General features: G+C 44.3%; 1 protein-coding gene across 2 annotated transcripts; it reads left to right on the top strand.

Annotated features, from left to right (window-relative positions):
* The first annotated feature begins 2,147 nt into the window (after positions 1-2,147).
* ZNF691 (zinc finger protein 691) lies at positions 2,148-7,946 on the top strand. Of its 2 annotated transcripts, none has more exons than XM_027108874.1 (2): positions 2,148-2,208; positions 6,452-7,946. In XM_027108874.1, the coding sequence occupies exon 2, from the start codon at positions 6,461-6,463 to the stop codon at positions 7,316-7,318; it is 858 nt and encodes a 285-aa protein (XP_026964675.1). In that variant the 5' UTR covers positions 2,148-2,208; positions 6,452-6,460; the 3' UTR covers positions 7,319-7,946. The 2 variants fall into 2 exon arrangements, with proteins under 2 accessions (XP_026964675.1, XP_026964676.1); XM_027108875.1 differs by lacking the exon at positions 2,148-2,208 and adding an exon at positions 4,613-4,869.
* Positions 7,947-21,715: the final 13,769 nt, after the last annotated feature.

Below are 21,715 nucleotides of genomic sequence, written 5' to 3'. Positions count from 1 at the left end.
TATATATTTATTTATTATAAGGAATTTGTTCACACCATTATGGAGGCTGACAAGTCCCAAGATCTGCAGGGTTAGTCAGCAAGTTGGAGGCCCAGGTGAGCCAATGGTTTAGTTCCCATCCAAGTCTGAAGGCCCAAGACCCAGGAGATCCCATGGTGTAATTCCTGTTTAAAGGCTGACAGGCTTAAGACCCAAAAACCAATATTTCAGTTTGAGTCTAAAGTAGGAAAAAGGTTGATGACTCAGTCTGAAGGCTGTCAGGCAGGAAGAATTCTTTCTTACTTGGGGGGTGGTCAGCTATTTGGTTCCATTAGTCCTTCAACTGATTGGATCAGGCCCACCCACATTAGGGAGAGCAATTTGCTTTATTCAATCTACCGATTTAAATGTTAATCTCATCTAAAAACCCCTAAAGGAAATACTCAGAATAATGTTTGACCAAATATCTGGGCACCCTATGGCCCAGTAAAATTAACCATCACAGCTCCTGAATGGAATATTTTGTTTGCTTTTGTACAGTCCTTAAATAAAAGTTTGTTATTCATTGTTTGGCATGCTTTTATTTTCATTGTGAACGAGAAGTTGTGGGGAAAGGCTTTGGGCTGGTAAGAGAAGAGCACCTTATGGGATTGGTTTTGAACAGCCTGATTGCACCCATGCAAGCTTTAACCACAGTTAAAAATAAAGCCACAGCTTTATTTCTGCGTCTGCCTTCTCAGTATTTCATTTATATCAGTTTATAAAGTAATAGCGTGTATGGGGTATTTACATTTCACTCATCCATATTAAATTTCAAACATACTTTTGTGAATATCCCAGTCTTAAAACTAATTCACATTATTCACATTGGCTGCACCCAAGGAAACTTACCAGCAGGAAAGAGAACTGACATTTACGGAGGCAGAAGCATTACATATGTTAACTCTTTTTCTTCTTCTTCTTTTTTTGGGGGGCTGCAGTGCACTCCATGCAGGCCAGACCAGGGATCGAACCCATGCCTCCTGCAGCTGAAGCGTGGAGTCTTAACCACTGGACCAGCAGGGAAGTCCTGACTCATTTAATCCTTACAATAAGGAAATAATGCTCTAAATGGCTAGGTAGTAGAACTGGGAGCATAAATCTAGTGTATCTAGCTCTGAAGACAATACCGTTTTCTCTTTGCACTGAAATACCTTGAAGATATGAGAGGCGTGTAGAATTTTAGCATACATATTTGATTAATTAGACTTTTTTTTTTAAGTTAAACCTGAAAAAAAAATCCTAATCCTGGATGTGCCTTAGTGGTCTTGTGTCTGAACTGACGAACTACAGTCAGGTTTAATTAAACGGCACTCAGAAAAAACCCTGCGCAGGGGCTTTGGGAAACCAGAGGTGGTTCCTTGGACAGAGAACATTTAGCTTCTCTGACAAATGTATTGGATTAGTTGATCTTTGAACTCCCTTCCAGGGGGAGGGACAAATTAGGAGTATAGGATTAACAGATACAAACTAGTATCCAAAAAATAGATAAGCAACAGGGATTTACTATATCATACGGGGAATTATACACAATATCTTGTAATAACCTATATAATGGAATATAATCTGCAAACAACTACCCCAAATCACTATGCTGTACACCTGAAACTAACACAGTATTGTAAATCAACTATACATCAATATAAATAAATAGACTCCCTTCCAGTTGCACAATCCTTTGGCTTTAAATTACCACCAGTGAGGCGCGGGACTCTGGCTTCGCGGGGTGTCTACAGGACCATCAACGGTCGCCAGCTCACAGTAAACAAGCAGCTCTGAATTCATGACCCCTTGGAGGTCATGTAGGTTAGTTAGCTCTACAAATTCTACAACTTCCCAGACCGGTGGCCCTGAACGTTGGGCTTTTAACGCCAGAGCGCAGAAGGAAATCCGACGACCTTAGAGGGAATCCAGTCTCCACCACTAAATTCTAAACTCAAATTTCTTCTCTGCGGCTACCATCTTCCACAGGACTACAACTCCCAGCAGGCCACGCCCGAGGCCAAAGCTTACTGGCGGCCCTGCCCGAGTTTCTTGCCTTGTGGCAGCCAGTATAGCCAATAGCAAGGAAGGGCAACCCTCAGGAACCAGTCCTGGAGGGGCAGGGCGGATCCTTTCAGGGTTCCGGTTCCGACTCCTTCCCCCGGCCACCCGAGGCGGTGCTGTCCCTGACCGTACGGCTGGAGCTAGGTTGGTCGGCGTCGGGCCCGGGGTAGCGGTTGCGGGGGGACGGGGAGGGGCGCGCGCATGGCGTCGCGGGGAACTCTAAACGTGGCCCCTTCCCTCTCACCGGGTAGTTGGGGCTGTGGCTTTGCTCCCCGGACCCAGTGGGGAGCAAACGGGCCCCTGTGGTCCCTCCGCCCTAACTCCTGACCCCTTCCCCCGGCCTGCACGACCAGACTGCTGGCCCCAAACCACTACCTTCCCGCCCTTCTCTTGGCCTTTGAGTAGTCCAGCCCCAATTCCACTGACCATACATTTGGGGTCAGCTTCTTTTCTCCCACCGCTCCGGCCCCAAGCCCGTCGGCAAGCCTGAACCCAGCTCCTGTGCTCTACAACGCTCGTGCCCTCAGACTCCGCCCCGCTGCACACGACCCGGCCTCTTGGGCCGGGTCCCCTGACCAGTCTCCTCGGACCCTCTGACTCTTTTGGTCCTTCTCTATCTCTCACCCCTTATCCACCCCCCCTGTACAATTCCCAGTTCTTTAACACAGTTTCCCTGATCTTTCCAAGCTCCTCTCTCCCCTTCCTCCCCCGCCAGCTCTCGACTTGATCCCAAAGACCCCGAACTAAGGCCCTTCAGACCTCTTTCCAGCTTGGCCTCTTCCCTCTAACCCAGGCCTTTGGCCTTCAGCATCAGTGATCAACAACCCCACCTTCTTGGCGCTAACTTCTTAGACTTGGCTCCTTTACCACTGCCTCAGTCCCTTCCACCTTTGGTCCTCCCTGTACCTCTGAGCCTCCTGGGAAGACAAGCCCCATGGGCCCCTTTCTCCTCTGAAATCTCTGAAATGTAATATGTAAGAGCCTCTTTACTTTACCTGCCACTGTCTTCTCAGTAGATGGTGGGCTCCCCATCTCGGTAAGTCCCAATGTTGCTCACCCATCCTGCAAGTCGTAGCTCAAAGACCACCTTTTCCGTCAAGCTGCTCATCTCTGAGCTCTTCAGGGAGATATGCCTGTGTCATCAGAACTACCGTGGCACTGTTCCTTCTTTCCTTTCTTCCTTCCCTCTTTCTCCGATACTGGTGTAGTGCTTAAAAGCACTGGCTTTGGAGTGATGGGCATGGCTCCCAGTTCTGCCACTAACTTGCTGTGTGCCCTTGGGCAAATTACGATTTCCCTGCTTCCACTGGAACTTAACCTTCTACACTGTATGAGTTTCTGGAGTTCATGGCCTATTTCACTGCACTGTACCATAAACTCTTTTAGGGTGGTGACTATAATCTTAAATCTTTTTGCTCTTTTTTGACCCAGCATTCAGCCGTGGGTAGAGTCGCAGCTTGGTATATTGTGGGTTCTCAGGATAGCAGGATTGGTAGTGAATGGAGGCCATGTAGCTCATTGCATAAAGACAGATGTTGGAGCCCTAGGTGGGATGGGCAGAGGTAGGAAGTAAATTAGATCATATCCATTCCCTTGTACTTAAAAAAAGTTTTGAGCACCAGGCCTTGTGCTGGAGAGATTACCAGAATGACCCAGTCCCTGCCCTCAAGTTGCTTATAAACTAATAGTGGAAATAGACATGTAAACAGATAATTGCAAATCACTGTAAAAGCAAGTACAAGATTCTGTGGGTGCATAAAGGAGGAAGTGGGCAGGAATTAGGAGATTGTTAAGGAATAGTGGGTGAGAATAGACACAAGTAGGCATGAAATGGGTTCTGGAGACAGGCCCGGCCTTCATTCAGTTCGTTCAGCAAATATTTATTAAGGATCTACTAGGTATGACTGCCACTGCTGTAGGAGTTGGGGTTATATTAATGAATAAAGCAAAGAACCTGGCCCTCACGGGACTTAGGTTTTGCAGGGGGAGGCCGATACTAAATAATAGACATAAAAAACATTGTTAGGAGTTGAGAAGTGCTGTGGGGCAGGGGAGACTGAGTGAAGGGGAAGGGGTCGTAATTTTTTAATTTATTTTTTTGGAGGGGTTGTAATTTTTAAAAGGATGGTCAGGAGACAGTGAATAAGTATCGGAATAAATTGTTCCTGATTTTTTTTTACATTTTTGAAGGTGAAGCAAGCCTGTTATTTTTCACATCACTTATCTAGATTCTTGAAAAAGCACTCTCTAATAGAGATTGGTAAATTATACTTCACCTCCTTTTGTTTTTTTTAATAGATCTTTATTGGAGTATAATTGCTTCACAATGCTGTGTTAGTTTCTGCTGTACAGCAAAGTTAATCAGCCACATGCGTACATATGTCCTCATATCCCCTCCCTCTTGAGCCTCCCTCCCATCCTCCCTATCCCACCCCTCTAGGTCATTGCAAAGCACCGAGCTGATCTCCCTGTGCTATGATGCTGCTTCCCACTAGCTAACTATTTTACATTTGGTAGTGTATATATGTCAATGCTACTCTCACTTCGCCCCAGCTTCCCCCCCCACCCCGTGTCCTCAAGTCCATTCTCTATGTCTACATCTTTATCCCTGCCCTGCTTTTAAATAAAGTTTTATGAAAACAGACACACCCAATCATTTACAGATTTTCTATGGCTGCTTTTATGATACAATGGCAGAGTTGAGTAGCTGCAACAGAGATCCTATGGGCCCCCAAATTTACTAAACATATACTCTCTGATCCTTTACAGAAAGTTTGCTGACCTCCCACTCCTTAAAGATTTAAGGTACTGTCCGTATTTCACGTTTTAGATTATATGTACTGTACCATTTTTTGAATTTTTTTTGTTTCCCGACAAGATCATGTAAGGGATCTTTTTCATACTTGCCTTCTTCACAGGGCTAGCATGTAGCGTCTTCAACAATTGTAGTAGCAGCTGTCATGTACTGAATGACTAGTACTGCCACACTGTACACTGGGCATATTATAGGCATTTTCTCTAACAAAGTCCTGCTGTGTCTGTTGGTATCACAGTTTTAGTGATGTGGAAGTTGAGGCTCAGAGTGGTTGAGTAGTTTGCAGAGTTGTAAGGACTGTATGTGTCACTATAGGGATCCAACCCTAAATTCAGTCGGTGTCCCTTCCATTACCAGACCCCACCTGGAGCAGTTAGGAAGCTTTCATTTTCCATCATCAATGCCCCATCATAGTCTGTGCTTCCCTCCCTCATCCCTTTGTTCATGTCACTCTGTACAGTATCTCCACCAGCCCACGCTGCCTTTTGAAATGCTGTTACTTCTTCAAGGTTCAGAGGAACTACCACTCTCCTCTTATCAGTACTTTCTTCCCCTCATTCCCTGTCCTTGGCTGTCAGAACTCAAAGGAGTCTGTGCAGCTTAGCAAGCATTTGCTGATGTTTGCATAAGTAGGCCCTGTGTTGGGCACTGTGTGTGTGGGGGCAGGGAATGTGTGTTTGGGAGACTGTGTGTGGTGTGTGAGCATAGCTGGATGTGTGTATGGTGTGTAATTGTATAGCCATGAATGTGGCTCTGTGTGTGGGAGGGGTGTGTGTGGTATGTATGCGTGTGACTGTGTATGTGTGACTGCATGATGTGTATGTGTGTTGTGAGAGTGGCTGAGTGTGTTGGTATGTGAGTATGGCTGTGTGTGGTGTGAGTCTATGTGAGAGACTGTCTGTGTATGCACTGCTGTGTGTGGCGTTTGAGTGGAAGTGGGTACTGACCAATCAGAACAGACACAGCCTAGGCCCTCAGTGGGTCTTGGAGGACCCAGATGTTAAGCCTTTATTTGCTAGACTATGGTGAGGTCTGGGGAAGGGGAGGAGTGTACACGTAAGAGGATTCAAAGCTGGGCCTTGTAAACGAGTAGGAGAGCCACAAGAATTAGAGATTCTGTTCTCTTCATTTTGAAAACAGGCAAATAGGTGGATACTTTTAAGGAAGCGTTTTCAGAAACAATTAAACATAATGGGAATTTCAGTTAACTTAACAGGCAGAAAAATCGAACGCATCCCCAAATGGAAGCTCCTTTACTTGTAGGTGAATTCGAGTCTAGACTGTGGTATTAAGAAAAGTGACATTGTGCAAATCATACAAATATCTTTTGGGGCTGGACGAAGCTGGGGCCTTCTTTTTGCTCTGGTGGGTAGCTTTAAATATCTGTGGAAGTTTGTCACTTGAAAGTAAGTAAAGGCATTCTATCCAAGTATTCCAGTTAATTGAGGTTATTTCTGACGGATGGTTCCAAAGGGATGGTGTATACCCACCCCTTCAACCAGGACGAAAGATTCCCTGGGGTCTGGCCTGACCCAAGGAATAAAGGTGTTGGCCATTTGTGTTCATTCTCAGGGTTCAGAGATGGGCAGTGAGAAGGAGCAGAGCCCAGAACGGCACCTGCCTGAGGAAGGGGAACGGGGTAATAAGCCATGGAGAGTGGATGACTCAGAGGGTTCTTGGATCCCAGATGGGGAGAAAGAGCATGGGCAAGCAAGCCTGCCAGAGGGGCCACAAGGGCTCTATCCAGAGAAGCCACCGCAGGATGTCACTGTCCCCGCTGGAGAGCCAGAGGACCTCTCTGCTCATCCGAGGCACGAGGCTGATGAGAAGCCCTTTATATGTGCCCAGTGTGGCAAAACCTTCAATAATACCTCCAACCTGAGAACACACCAGCGGATCCACACAGGCGAGAAACCCTACAAGTGTTCTGAGTGTGGCAAGAGCTTCTCGAGAAGCTCCAACCGCATCCGGCACGAGCGCATCCACCTGGAGGAGAAGCACTATAAGTGCCCCACCTGCGAGGAGAGCTTCCGGCGGCACTCGGACCTCACCACGCACCAGCAGGACCACCTGGGCAGGTGGCCCTTCCGCTGCGACATCTGCGGCAAGAGCTTCAGCCAGAGCTCGGCGCTGGCCGTGCACTACCGGACCCACCTGGAGCCGGCGCCCTACATCTGCTGCGAGTGCGGGAAGAGCTTCAGCAACAGCTCCAGCTTCGGCGTGCACCACCGCACCCACACGGGTGAGCGGCCCTATGAGTGTGCCGAGTGCGGGCGGACCTTCAGCGACATCTCCAACTTTGGGGCGCACCAGAGGACCCACAGGGGCGAGAAGCCCTACCGGTGCACACTGTGCGGGAAGCACTTCTCCCGCAGCTCCAATCTCATCCGCCACCAGAAAACTCACCAGGGAGAGCAGGCTAGGAAAGATTCCAGCTGAAGAGGGCGAGAAAGAGAGAGAGCAGAGCGTGGGACCCCAACCTAGTGCAGAAAGATCTTTAGGATCTCCTGCTGCCCCCTTGACCTCAAGCCCTTCCTCCCACTTTGGAGAATGGTTTTCTGTTGCCTCTGAAGCCAGGATCTCCAGGAAGTCCTGAGAAGGGACTCTGAGTAAAAATCTTCACTTTTTTTCCAGGCCGATTTCTTGTGGTAGGAAGTCAGAGGACCCCGTCTTGGCTTCACCTCCTTGGGGTGAAAGAGAAATAAGGTAGGCTTAGGACATGCTCATATCATTTGGGCAACTGTCCCCTGGCCTTTGAGGAAGTACCTGTGAGGTGGGCATCACTGTCTGGAGGTCCTCTGTATAGTATGTGGACCGCTTAGGGCACACTGCGGTGGTCCACTAGTTCCCACCTGCTGTGCCTCAGCTGGGTTGGGAGGAGCAGGGGAGAAAGGGGCCCCCTTGGCCCAGAGAAGAGGTCTGAGGTCCTACTTTCGGAATGAAAGGGAAGCCCTCAAGGAGCCATGATCCAGGGACCCTCACACTCCCTCCTGTTTGTGACTTGTCACCCCCGCCCCAACGTGCATCTGTTTCCCCAGGGTTAGCAGTAAAAACCCTTTAATGAAAAGGACCCGTGTACTTATTTGGGGGCATCGAAGAAGTGGGGAGGTGGTTGCACCACAGCCACTCCGGAAGGGAGTTGAATTCCAAGAAAGAATGGGTGGCTGCTCTGAAAAGCAAAGGAAGCAGCTGACTCTGAGGTCTGTGAGGAGGAAGGGGAAAGGGAAGGAAGTAATATTAACTGAGCATGCCCTCTGTGCCCTGGATTCTGCAGGTCACTTTCACATTCTTTATCTCATTTAGTTGTTGAAGCAACCGCAAGGGAGTAAGATGAGGCAAGTGAGGAAAGGTGAAGTCACTCGCTGTGAAGTCGCACAGCAGGTGTGTGGCGGAGCCAGAGTTCAGACCTGGGCCTCCCTTGATTCTGAGCTGATGCTCTTTCACTACATTCACCTTGCTGGCTTCTGAAGGAGGAGCCACTTAGGGGGCTGGCCTGGGACCAAGTGATTCCCTGTAAGTGGGAGTTAGTGTGGCCTCTTGATACAGCCCTGGACCCTTTGCCCTGTGGGATGTCAGTGCCAAGCATGAGAACCTTTTCAGCTTTAGATTGATTATTGATTGACACTTATTCGGTGCCTAGGGAAAATGACAGTGACAGGGAATAGGGGGTGAAGGGTGGGACAAGATGAACCTAAGGTCTGCCCTTAGTAGCAGTAGTGCAGTTCCTAACTGAACTGCTCGTTAGGGATCGTGCCTGGCTTTCTGCCCTTCTGAAGGCCTGGCTCCACGTGGCAGTTTTCAGTGTTTTCTGCATGGAGGTTTAGTGTTCATCCAGATTTCCTCCAACAAATACAAAAGACCCCTCTCTATCTCTCTTGCCAATCTGGAGCCCTGCTCTTCCAGAGTGAGGGGCCCTCCTCATTTGTAGCCAGTTGGCAGAATGTGACTGGCACTGCTGATGACCTGACCTATCACATGGGATCTTGCCGCCTACCCAGGAAGGGATATGCCAGTCGTCATCCTATTCTCACAACAACCCTGTGAAGTAAGAATTACCCACATTTGACAGATGCAGAGACAGGCTTACATGGCAAGTCAGTGGCAGGGTCAGGAACCTAACCTACTTCTACCCAAACCCAAAGCCTGTATTTTTTCTGACCATAAAAGACGACTTCCCAAACAATTCCCTGACATTTTGTAGGATCCTTTTCAGCTTACAAAGCACTTTTATTTCATATACATTTTCCTGCTCCTTGAAAATCTCCATACAAAATATTTTAAACATATAGTCACCCAACTTGCATGTATGAATTGCTCCCTAATAATAGAAGTTGCCAGGGGCTTCCCTGGAGGTCCAGTGGTTAAGACTCCATGCTTCCACTGCAGGGGGCACAGGTTCGATCCCTGGTTGAAGAACTAAGATCCCGCATGCCATGTTGCCAAAATAAATAAAACTTTAAAAAGTTGCCATCTAACACCTACTGAATGCCAGTTATTATACACCATTACTTCTGATCTCCATGACTAGTCTGCAAAGTAGTAGCATCCCCATTGTCAAGATAAGGAAATTCTGAGGGGTTAAATGACCTGACCTAATGGCTGAGCTGGGATTCCAGTCAGGTGCGTCTGATTCCAAGGCCAGCTCTTCATTTTGCTCATTACCAAGCTAGGTCTGCTGTTCTCCTCTCAGTCTGGGGAGCTTGGTAATCCTTCGAGACCCAGAGCCTTAGTGACAACTGCTGTGATTCTTTTGGAGTCTGCTGCCAGTGAGACCCAGGACCTGCTTTGATCTTGGGACATAACTTGCTGGCCGATCTCATTTGCCCTTTTTTGACCAAGTTCATAGGCTAGGTTTTCTGTGTTGGTCCAGGCTATTGAGTCCTGACTAGTCCATTTATTCACCCTCTGACTTCCTTTTTTGCTAGCTTCCTTTATTTTCTCCTTCATTCCCTTTTCCTCTTCCCTTTCTTCTCCCTTTCCTCTTCCTTTTCTTCTCCCTTTCCTCTCCCCTTCTTTCCTCCCTCCCCACTTCCTTCCTCTCTCTCTTCCTCCTAGTTACTAGGAATACTGACAGTGAAGATGTGGCTCCCGTGTTCTCTGATACGGGGTGGCTGTCAGGTTTCAACAGCAGGCAAACCTGGAAGGGTGGGGCCCTCGTCAACTCCCGGCACTTGATCCTGGTGTGGTGACCACCCACAGGCTCCCTGCCCTTAGCCTGAATTCAAATGAAGCCCTTTCCCTCCCATCAACCTTATGGCCTTCATGAAATTCAGTTCCACCCACCAACATTTATCAAGTGGCTCTTAGGTGTCAGGAAGCAGGAGGTTCTCCCTGCCTCACCTAAGGGAGTTTTAACTGGATGCCCGGCAGGGTCCAGAACAGGGAAGGGAGGCTGGGGGTAGGCAGGGAGAAGGGAAAAGCTGTGCACACGTAGCCTATGTTCAGGCCCTCTTTCTTCCCTCTGCACTGGAGGAACTTGACCCCTGAACTCTCTCCCCCGTGATAGGAAAGGTACAAGGGACATCAGTACAGCCATAGGCAGAGCCCCTGGACCCCAACTTCTGTTGAAACAGGAAGTCATGCCTGGTCTCTTTCTGCTCTGAAAGTTCTGGGTTCCTTCTGCTATGAGATCCCAGATGAAAGGAGAGACCCACGTGCACCTTTACCCACAGGCCTTGCCGCCTACCATCCAATACTCGCTCCTTGGAATCAAGGCATTTCCCCAGAGTCTCTAGTCAACAGGGAGACATTAACCCATTACTGTTTGGGTAACATAACTTCTTTCCCATTCACTATCACAGTACAGTAGTGCAGGCAAATTACAGGATTGCTTTTGTCAGAGCCTGGAAGAGAGGCCTGGAGCCAGTCCTACACACGTCTGGGTATTGGAAAATAGTGAGTATAACAGCATTTACTATTGAGCCTAATTTCTAAATCTTCACAATTCTGCAAGGTAATTATTGTTTCCATTTTGCAGATGATGAAATTGAGGTTCAGTTAGATCAAGTGACTTGCTCATTTAAGGTCACATGGCTACTAGGTGGCTCACCTGGGATTGTAACCAACCCAGGCCTCATACTAATGCCTTCTTAATGACTGCATGGTCGTTAAGCCTTGCTCCCTGGAGCCCCGCTCCCTGTCAGTTCCCGCTACTCCTTAGAGCGGTCCCGTCCCAGAAGGATGTAGTTCTGTCACGTCTCTCTCATGGTTGTTTGGCTGGGCCTAGGAGTTGATGCTCCTGGGAAAGGTGGGGTGTACAGAGCCAAGGCAAAGCTGCTGAGGGTGAGGTCTGCTGGGGAGAAGTCTGGACAAGGACAGAGGGGTCAGCTGCAGCCCCGTGGAGCTCCTTCTTGTTCTCCCTCCCCGTAGGGCATCTCCAGGGCAGTGCAGTCCTGCTGTTGTCCCCAGGGTGTTTTGGGACCCGAGGACAAGCGAGGCTTGCTCTCCTTTCTCCTTATCTGACTCTGAGAAGCTGCAGGACTTTCTCTTCCCCCTGCGCAGGCACACTGTCCAGGGCCTCAACCTACTGGCCTGAGGCTCCCACCACCCTGGGTTTAATTTCCACCAATAATGCGCTCAAGTCCTGGGTTGAGACGCCAGGCCAGGGTACAGCCCACAGAGCTCTTTCACCTGCAGTAGCGGGCTAGTGACAGGTGGGAGGGAGGGAGCCTCTCGGCCCCAGGTAGCTGTCCCCCTTGTAGGGGGTGGAAAATAACTGTCCCTTTACCCTTCAGAGTTCTTGGCTGAGACCCCTGTAACAAGAGACAGATTAACAAGAGAAAAACAAGTTTATTCATGGGTATACCTCACATATACCTGGGAGACACCCAGGGAAAATGAGTTAACTTGCCCAGGTGGCCTAAACCATCTTTAGCCAAATATGAAATAAAGAAAGGTGAGGGTGGGAGAGGAAGGCAGTTATGGGAAGTTACCAGGAAAAGCAGGGTAAACAAAGGTGAGGTTTGTTATGCAGATTAAGTCTCTGCCTTCTCCATTGATAACATTCTCTTAAGATTTAGTCATCTCCTCCTCCAAGTGCAGCGAGGTAGACACCCTTAACAAATGGAGATTTCCTTTATAAGCATAAATTTCCCTCTCAAAAAAGTAATTTCTACTCTGTTTTCCCAAGTTTCTCCCTTTGAGTGCAGGAGATTGGCACTTAAACCCAGAGTTCCAAGGCAGGATGATAGGTGTCATTACAGTTGTGCCCCGGGGTGGGGGGTGGTGGTGGTGGTGTGTGTGCTGTAGGAGCCCCGGGGAGAGCCCTAACCTGGCCTGTACAAGTCATTGGGCCTCAAAAGTGAGTAAGACACAGTCCTTCCTGCAAGGAACTCAGAGGAAGAGAAACTCCCTTCTGAACAAGGTGTTGGGGGAACACAGGTGGGATGGCTAACCCTGCAGGGGAGGAGAAGACAGAGAGGGATTGAATTTGGTCTTGGAGAATGAGTAAGTGTTTACTAGGCAAAGAAGAGGAAGGCTACTTCCGACGGAAGGGAAGCCTTAGTGTTTTAGGGAACGGTGAAACAGCTGAGGTAGTGAAGATTGTCCTGTGTGGGGAGGAGATGAGGCTTGGTAGGTAGCTGGAGGCCGGGTCATGAAGGGTGTTGGATGCCAGGATAAAGAATTTCAGATTGTGGACAGTAGAGAATTTTAAAGCCGAGGGATGGCATGATCACATTCACCCTCTAGGAAGAACACCAGGCTAGTGTGGAGTACGAACTAAAGGGGGCAAGTAAGTCGGGAACGTGTATATAGAAGCCAGGTGCCAGCTGGGGCCTCCCAACCCACAGAGAGCTCTCTGATTGCCTCAGAGCCTTGCCAAAGCCACAGCACGGGAGAGTCCAAACCTGCCACAATTTCTGCAGATTCCTGGCCCTTAGGCTCTCATGGTCTCTTGCCTGAGGTTCCTGTGGTCTGTGCAGTCCTTCTCTGTGTTGACAAAAAAATTAATCAGTCGATCTAAGAAAGAAATGGAAAATTTTATTAGAGCCAAACTGGGTATTATGACCCGGAAACAGCCTCTCAGAAAGCTCTGGGAACTGTTCCACCCATTAGAGGTCAAAGCTCAGTTATATAGGTTTCTGAGACAGAGGGCTGTACATTAAGTGACGTATTATTGACAGTTTACACAATCCAGATCTACGTGTACAAAGCAAGTAGCGGGTCATGGGTCATCATGGGCCCTTACAAGATTAAGAAGGAACGTTATCTCCCAAGGAGTCATGACCCTTGATGAGATTAAGACGGAATGTTATCTCCTAATGAGGTCTGGTTAGTGCAGGTGCACAACACACTAAAGGGGAGGGAGGAGGAAAAAAGAAAACTGTTATTTAAATTTTTCTTGTCTTACCATAAAACATGAATTTTATTTCATCATCTGTTTTGTCCCCATTTGCCTTATCACAGAACTAAGCACCTTCATGGGTTCCCTGAGAAGTTCTGTCATACCAAGCATTTTGTGCATTTAGAATCCCTTGAAGAGATTGGGAATCTTGGGGAGAGGTCACATCATGGTGTGTGACTAACTTGCTCTTCTTTTTTTTTAAAAAAAAGTTAAAAAAAAAAGTTTATTTATTTATTTTGGCTGTGCTGGGTCTTAGTTGCGGCACGCGGGGTCTTCGTTGTGGCATGCGAAGGCGTGAGAACTCATAGTTGCGACATGCGGACTCATAGTTGCAGCATGCAGGATCTAGTTCCCCAACCAGGGATTGAACCCGGGTCCCATGCATTGGGAGTGCAGAGTCTTACCCACTGGACCACAAGGGAAGTCCCTGCTCTTCTTTCTTCCCATCGCTGTCCTTACCCCTTCTCCCCCAGATTGCCACGGAAATTCCAGGTTGTTTTACTCTATTATAAAAAGCTGTTTAGTTTTCCTCAGCCTCTGATACTAATTTGTATACAAAAACACATCAAGGGGCTCAGCAGAACAAGGTCTCACCACTTAACGGTGGTACACCCACCCCAAAAAAAGCAGCTGTAAAAAACCCAAACAAATAAATACCCTTGAAGATTTGCAAAGCATGTAAACATATTAAAGTTCAAGACAGTAGTGTGAGCACAAGTGGTTGTTTCCCCTTCCTTTTGAGACCTTCATTAAAATGACAGAATAGGAATCTAAACACAAAACAGCAAAGAGAATGGTAGGGAAGAGGGGTGGCAAGTGTAGAGATTTCAATAAATTTCTAGAAGTAAATGACAGCACACTGGTTGCTCAGCAGAGTGGAAGAAGCCATAGCCCAGAAGGTAGGCAATGGGAGTGAAAGCCAGTCTTCCTGGCAAGATCCCAGAGAGGCTCTGAACTCATAACCAGCAAGTGCTGAGACAGACATGAAAAGTGGACCTAAAAACAAGGGCGTTTGTAGAAGGTCTGTCTATGCAGAAGCTTGTACCAGTCACCCCCTAACCCCTTTACCTTCAAAATGGAGAGTGATTGGCACGTACTTCCAGGCAAGCAACACACACACACACACACACACACAGCAAAACCAAGAAGGCTTATTCTACAGAAATCCAGTAAGTCCCCAGGAGAAATCTAGGGTGTTTAATGTGTTGACATCCCAGAATAAAACTTTTGTTATTGTGACATTTATAAACCCTCCCCCCACCCTTTCCCCCAACAATCACCCACACATTCACCCTACCTGCCTGCCAGAAAACCCTACTGCCAAAAGTTCTTCATGTTCTGTCTCAGGCAAACAGATACAGGGAAACAGAGGAAATATACAGCAACAGAAGACACCAGCTCAGTTACTAAGATTGTTGGTCTGTTATTCCATAAACATGCAACCAGGAGGACCAGAATTATAAAGACAACTAAAAGCATAAGAGAGAGACAAGATAAACAGAATAAGTGACTCTAGACAACAGAAAGTTGTAATGGCACAGAATCTTTTTTTAAAAATTGAGGTATAGTTGATTATAATATTATATGAGTTTCCAGTGTACAACATAGTGATTCAGAATTTTTATAGATTATACTTCATTTAAAGTTATTATAAAACATTAGTTATATTCTCTGTGCTCTACAATATATCCTTGTAGCTTATTTACTTTATACGTAGTAGTTAGTAACTTAATCCCCTATCCCTATCTTGCCCCTCCCTCTTCCCTCTCCCCACTGGTAACCGCTAGTTTGTTTTCTGTATCTGTGAGTCTGCTTCTGTTTTGTTATATTCATTCATTTGTGTTATTTTTTTAGATTTCACATATAAGGGATAACATACAGTATTTGATTTATTTCAGTAAGTATAATACCCTCTGAGTCCATCCATGTTGCTGCAAATGGCAAAATTTCATTCTTTATGGCTAATATTCCATTGTATATATATATATACCACATCTTCTTTATCCATTCATCTGTTGATGGGCACTTAACTTGTTTCCACACCTTGGCCGTTGTAAATGATGCTGCTACAAACATTGAGGTACATGTATCTTTTTGAATTAGTGGGGTTTTGTTTTTTTTTGTTTTTTCAGCTATATATCCAGGCGTGGAATCGCTGGGTCATATGGTAGTTCTATTTTTAGTTTTTTTTGAGAAACCTCCATATTGTTTTCCACAGTGGCTGCACGAATTTACATTCCCACCAACAGTGTACAGGGTTCCCTGTTCTCCACATCCTCGCCAACATTTGTTATCTGTGGTCTTTCTGATGATAGCCTTTCTGACAGATGTGAGGTGATATCTCATTGTGTTTTAATTTCTTTGATGAGTAATGATGTTGAACATCTTTTCATGTGCCTGTTGGCCATCTGTATATCTTCTTTGGAAAAATGTCTGTTTAGGTCTTCTGGCCATTTTGAAATTGCGTTGTTTGTTTTTTTGATATTGAGTTGTATGAGCTGTTTATATATTTTGTATATTAACCCCTTATTGGTCATATCATTTGCAAGTGTCTTCTCCCATTCAGTAGGTTGTCTTTTCATTTTGTTGAGGTTCCCTTTGCTGTGCAAAAGCTTTTAAGTTTAATTAGGTCCCATTTGTTTATTTTTGCTTTTGTTTCCTTTGCCTTAGGAGATCCAAAAAAATATTGCTATGATTTATATCAAAGAGTGTTCTACTTATGTTTTCTTCTAGTAGTTTTATGGTTTCTACCCTTACATTTAGGTCTTTAATCCATTTTGAGTTTATTTTTGTATATGGTGTGAGAGAATGTCCTAATTTCATTCTTTTACATGTAGCTGTCCAGTTTTCCAGCACCACCTATTGAAGAGACTGTCTTTTCCCCATTGTATATTCTCACCTCCTTCGTTGTAGATTAATTGACCATAAAGGTGTGGGTTTATTTTGGGCTCTCTGGCACAGTAGAATCTTTAAAAACTAACGATATCCTCAGGAAGATCTTGGAAGAGACTACCTCCATAGAACAAGAAAGGTTGCTAGTGGAAAGAGACCAACTGGAAAATTAGAAATAACTTTTGGATATTAAGCATATGATAGCTAAAATAAGATATTGAAGAAACCACTTGGGAGATAACATCAAGAAAAGCCCCTAAAATATAAGGCAAAAATACAGAGATAGGGAAAGAAGAAATAAAGGACACAGAAGATCAACTTCTTATGATGAAGACTGCTGGTTGTCCTCCAAAATCTGTTCACCTTTTTTATTGGGGGCACTTAACTAACATTTCCTAGTCTCCTTTGTAGTTAGGTATAATCCTGTAATTTAAGTTCTTGCCAATGGAAAATGAGCAGAAATGGCATATGACATTCCTGGGCCTAGACCCTCAGGAAAGCAGGCATGCCTTCACATCATTTTCTTTCCCCTTTTTACCAGCTGTAACCTGCAGGAGCCCAGCTTTGATGGTTGCAGACTATACAACCATCTAGGTTGCAGACTATACAACCTAGTGTAGACTTGCCAGATAAAACACAAGGCACCCAGTTAAATCTGAATTTCAGATAAACAATGAATCATTTTTAGTATACGTATGTCCCAGATATTGCATCTTAGTGGACGGCAGAACAACAGGATAAAAAGAACTGGCTTTTTGAATTTAGCATGTAGCAATGCTACCCCATTCACTTGGATACACATTTCAAAACTGTTAATGACAGAGAAACACACTTTTTTTGTACTCCAAGCCACTGTGGTGTTTGGTCTCTTTATTACAGCACCCTAATCTTTCATCCTAATACTTAGAGTGAATTTCTGCCATAACAAGACTGTGGCTCATCTTACTATGTATGATGTCTTACTCTTGCCATTGGTCATTTTTCCTCCACATTTTAACATCTCCAAAATTAGATGCTGTTTTAGATAAAATAAAATATCATATTACAAGAAAGAGATAAGGCAGTGATTTCAGCAAGATAGTGGAATAGGAAGTCCCAAATGTCAGTCCTCAACAGAGACGCCAGCTTAACAACAATGTATGGACCAAAATATCTTTTTGAGAACTCCAGAAACCCACAAGCAGGCACATCTCAACTTGGGTTGTTTTTCAAGGGGTTGTGGTGAGGGTGGGAAGAAGAGTGGAATATGCATTCAACATTCTGGCTTTTCAGAGGGTTTCCCGAGGGACTGGTTTCTGTCTCTCTTGACTTGCAGTACTGATGGGGAGCCAAAATACTTCGGATGCCACTAAGCACAACATAGTTTGGGATGCTGCTGAGTGAGGTGGCTTGACGCTGTAGCACCAGAGAACTTTCAGTACCACAGACAGACACCAGAGGGAGCAAGAGATTATGAAAAAGAAACCTGAAAAAGAAACCAGCAGACCTCTCTAATTGGAAAATTAGCTGCACAAGCTCAGAGAAGTCGCATCCACCAAAAAAGTTTTCAGAGATTCCCCAGAATCTCTAGTCAGGTTAATTATTAAAGATCTTCCCCTCACAGAAGCCCGTCCAAATGAGGATATCAACAAAGAGACAGAAACTATAAAAAAGAACCAAACAAATTCTGGAGCTGCAGAACACAGTAAGTGAATTGAAAACTTAGTAGAGGGGTTCAGCAGCACACTTGATCAAACAGAAGAAAGAATCAGCAAACTCAAAGAAGGTCATTTGAAATTATTTAGAGTCATAGGAACAAAAATAAAAAAGAATGAAGAAAAGTGAAGAAAGCCTAAGGGACTTATGGGACACCATAGAGTAGACCAATATATGCATTATGGGAGTTCCAGAAAGAGAAAAGAGAGAGAACAGAACAGAAAGCATATTTGAAGAAGTAATGGTCAAAAATCTCCCAAAACCAAGGAAGGAATTAGACATCCAAATTCGAATATGTTCAAAGGACTCCAAGTATGATGACTCCAAAGGGGCTCACACCAAGACACATTATAATCAAACTGTCAAAAGTCAAAGATAAAGAGAGAATCTTGAAAGCAGCAATAGAAAAGCAACTTGTTACATACAAAGGTAGCTCCCATAAGATTACTGATGTATTTCTAGGAGAAACTGTACAAACCAGAAGTGAGTGGAATAATACATTCAAGGTGCTGAAAGATAAAAAGAAACCTTGCAACCAATAATACTGTATCTGGAAAAACTGTCTTTCAGAATGAAAGACAAAGACTTTCTTAGATAAACAAAAGCTGTGGAAATTCATCACCACTAGACCTGCCTTATAAGAAGAGCTAAAGGGGGCTTCCCTGGTGGTGCAGTGGTTGAGAGCCCGCCTGCCAATGCAGGGGACACGGGTTCGTGCCACGGTCCGGGAAGATCCCACATGGTGCAGAGCGGCTGGGCCCATGAGCCATGGCCACTGAGCCTGCGCCTCCGGAGCCTGTGCTCCACAATGGGAGAGGCCACAACAGTGAGAGGCCCGCATACCGCAAAAAAAAAAAAAAGAAAGAAAGAAAAGCTAAAGGGAGTCTGCAAGTTGAAACAAAAAAGCATATAAAAATATACAGCTTGTTGGTAAAGATAAAAAATATAGACAAATAGAAAATACTATAATACTGTAGTGGTGTTACGAAAAGCACTTTTAATTCAGTATAGAATTTAAAAGACAAAAGCATAAAAATAACTATAACTATAAAACTATGTTAATGGATACAATTTATATACAGATGTAATTTGACATCAGTATAAAGTAGGGGTGGGGAGATGCAAAGGAGTTTTTTTTTTTTGAATTTTTATTTTATTTTTTTATACAGCAAGTTCTTCTTAGTTATCTATTCTATACATATTACTGTATATATGTCAATACCAATCTCCCAATTCATCCCACCACCACCGCCCCCTTGCTTTCCCCCCTTGGTGTCCATATGTTTGTTCTCTACATCTGTGTTGCTACTTCTGCCTTGCAAACGAGTTCATCTGTACCATTTTTCTAGATTCCACATAATATGCATTAATATTCCATATTTGTTTTTCTCTTTCTGACTTACTATACTCTGTATGACAGTCTCTAGGTCCATCCACGTCTCTACAAATGACCCAATTTCGTTCCTTTTCATGGCTGAGTAATATTCCATTGTATATATGTACCACATCTTCTTTATCCATTTGTCTGTCAATGGGCATTTAGGTTGCTTCCATGACTTGGCTATTGTAAATAGTGCTGCAATGAACATTGGGGTGCATGTGTCTTTTTGAATTATGGTTTTCTCTGGATGTATATGCCCAGTAGTGGGATTGCTGGGTCATATGGTAATTCTACTTATAGTTTTTTAAGGAACCCCCATACTGTTCTCCATAGTGGCTGTATCAATTTGCATTCCCACCAACAGTGCAAGAGGGTTCCCTTTTCTCCACACCCTCTCCAGCATTTGATGTTTGTAGATTTTCTGATGATGCCCATTCTAACTGGTGTGAAGTGATACCACATTGTAGTTCTGATTTGCATTTCTCTAAAAATTAGTGATGTTGAGCAGCTTTTCATCTGTATGTCTTCTTTGGAGAAATGTCTGTTTAGGTCTTCTGCCCATTTTTTTATTGGGTTTGTTTTTTTTAATATTGAGCTGCATGAGCTGCTTATAAATTTTATAGATTAATCCTTTGTCCGTTGATTCGTTTGCAAATATTTCCTCCCATTCTGAGGGTTGTCTTTTCATCTTGTTTATAGTTTCTGTTGCTATGCAAAAGCTTTTAAGTTTCATTAGGTCCCATTTGTTTATATTTGTTTTTATTTCCATTACTCTAGTAGGTGGGTCAAAAAAGATCTTGCTGTGATTTATGTCAGAGTGTTCTTCCTTTGTTTTCCTCTAAGAGTTTTATTGTGTCTGGTCTTACATTTAGGTCTTTAATCCATTTTGAGTTTCTTTTTGTGTATGGTGTTAGGGAGTGTTCTAATTTCATTCTTTTACATGTAGCTGTCCAGTTTTCCTAGCACCACTTATTGAAGAGACTGTCTTTTCTCCACTGTATATCCTTACCTCCTTTGTCATAGATTAGTTGATAGGTGCATGGGTTTATCTCTGGGCTTTCTGTCCTGTTCCATTGATCTATATTTTTGTTTTTGTGCCAGTACCATATTGTCTTGATTACTGTAGCTTTGTAGTATAGTCTGAAGTTAGGGAGTCTGATTCCTCCAGCTCCGTTTTTTTCCCCTCAAGATTGCTTTAGCTATTCGGGGTCTTTTGTGTCTCCATACAAATTTAAGATTTTTTGTTCTAGTTCTGTAAAAAATGCCATTGGTAATTTGATAGGGATTGCATTGAATCTGTAGATTGCTTTGGGTAGTAGAGTCATTTTCACAATATTGATTCTTCCAATCCAAGAACATGGTATATCTCTCCATCTGTTTGTGTCATCTTTGATTTCTTTCATCAGTGTCTTATAGTTTTCTGAGTACAGGTCTTTTACTTCCTTAGGAAGGTTTATTCCTAGGTATTTTATTGTTTTAGTTGAAGTGGTGAATGGGATTGTTTCCTTAATTTCTCTTTCTGATCTTTTGTTGTTAATATTTAGGAACACAATAGATTTCTGTGCATTAATTTTGTATCCAGCAACTTTACAATTAACTTTATCAATTAGCTCTAGTTGTTTTCTGGTGGCATCCCTAGGATTATCTACGTATAGTATATCATCTGCAAACAGTGACAGTTTTACTTCTTCTTTTCCAATTTGTATTCCTTTTATTTCTTTTTCTTCTCTGATTGCCGTGGCTAGGACTTCCAAAACTATGTTGAATAATAGTGGTGAGAGTGGACATCCTTGTCTTCTTCCTGATCTTAGAGGAAATGCTTTCAGTTTTTCACCATTGAGAATGATGTTTGCTGTGGGTTTGTCGTATATGGCCCTTATTATGTTGAGGTAGGTTCCCTCTATGCCCACTTTCTGGAGAGTTTTTATCGTAAATGGGGGTTGAATTTTCTCAAAAGCTTTTTGTGCATCTATTGAGATGATCATATGGTTTTTATTCTTCAATTTGTTAATATGGTGTATCACATTGATTGATTTGCATATATTGAAGAATCCTTGCATCCCTGGGATAAATCCCAATTGATCATGGTGTATGATCCTTTTAATATGTTGTTGGATTCCGTTTGCTACTATTCTGTTGAGGATTTTTGCATGTGTATTCATCAGTGATACTGGTCTGTAATTTTCTTTTTTTGTAGTATCTTTGTCTGGTTTTGGTATCAGGGTGATGGTGGCCTCGTAGAATGAGTTTGCGAGTGTTCCATCCTCTGCAATTTTTTGAAGAGTTTGAAAAGGATGGGTGTTAGCTCTTCTCTAAATGTTGATAGAATTCACCTGTGAAGCCATCTGGTCCTGGACTTTTGTTTGTTGGAAGATTTTTAATCACAGTTTCGATTTCATTACTTCTGATTGGTCTGTTCATATTTTATGTTTCTTCCTGGTTCAGACTTGGAAAGTTATATCTTTCTAAGAATTTGTCCATTTCTTCCAGGTTGTCCGTTTTATTGGCATAGAGTTGCTTGTAG

The sequence above is a fragment of the Aethalodelphis obliquidens genome, unplaced genomic scaffold, assembly GCF_003676395.1.
Source record: "Aethalodelphis obliquidens isolate GAN/ISIS:26980383/991018 unplaced genomic scaffold, ASM367639v1 scaffold9, whole genome shotgun sequence".
Classification (NCBI taxonomy): domain Eukaryota; kingdom Metazoa; phylum Chordata; class Mammalia; order Artiodactyla; family Delphinidae; genus Aethalodelphis; species Aethalodelphis obliquidens.
The sequence above is the reverse complement of the archived record's forward strand: the minus strand, read 5'-3'. Positions and strand labels throughout refer to the sequence as shown.

Coding starts and splice junctions, on each gene's coding strand:
- ZNF691 (XM_027108874.1), top strand. CDS start 6,461: ATGGGCAGTGAGAAGGAGCAGAGCCCAGAACGGCACCTGCCTGAGGAA.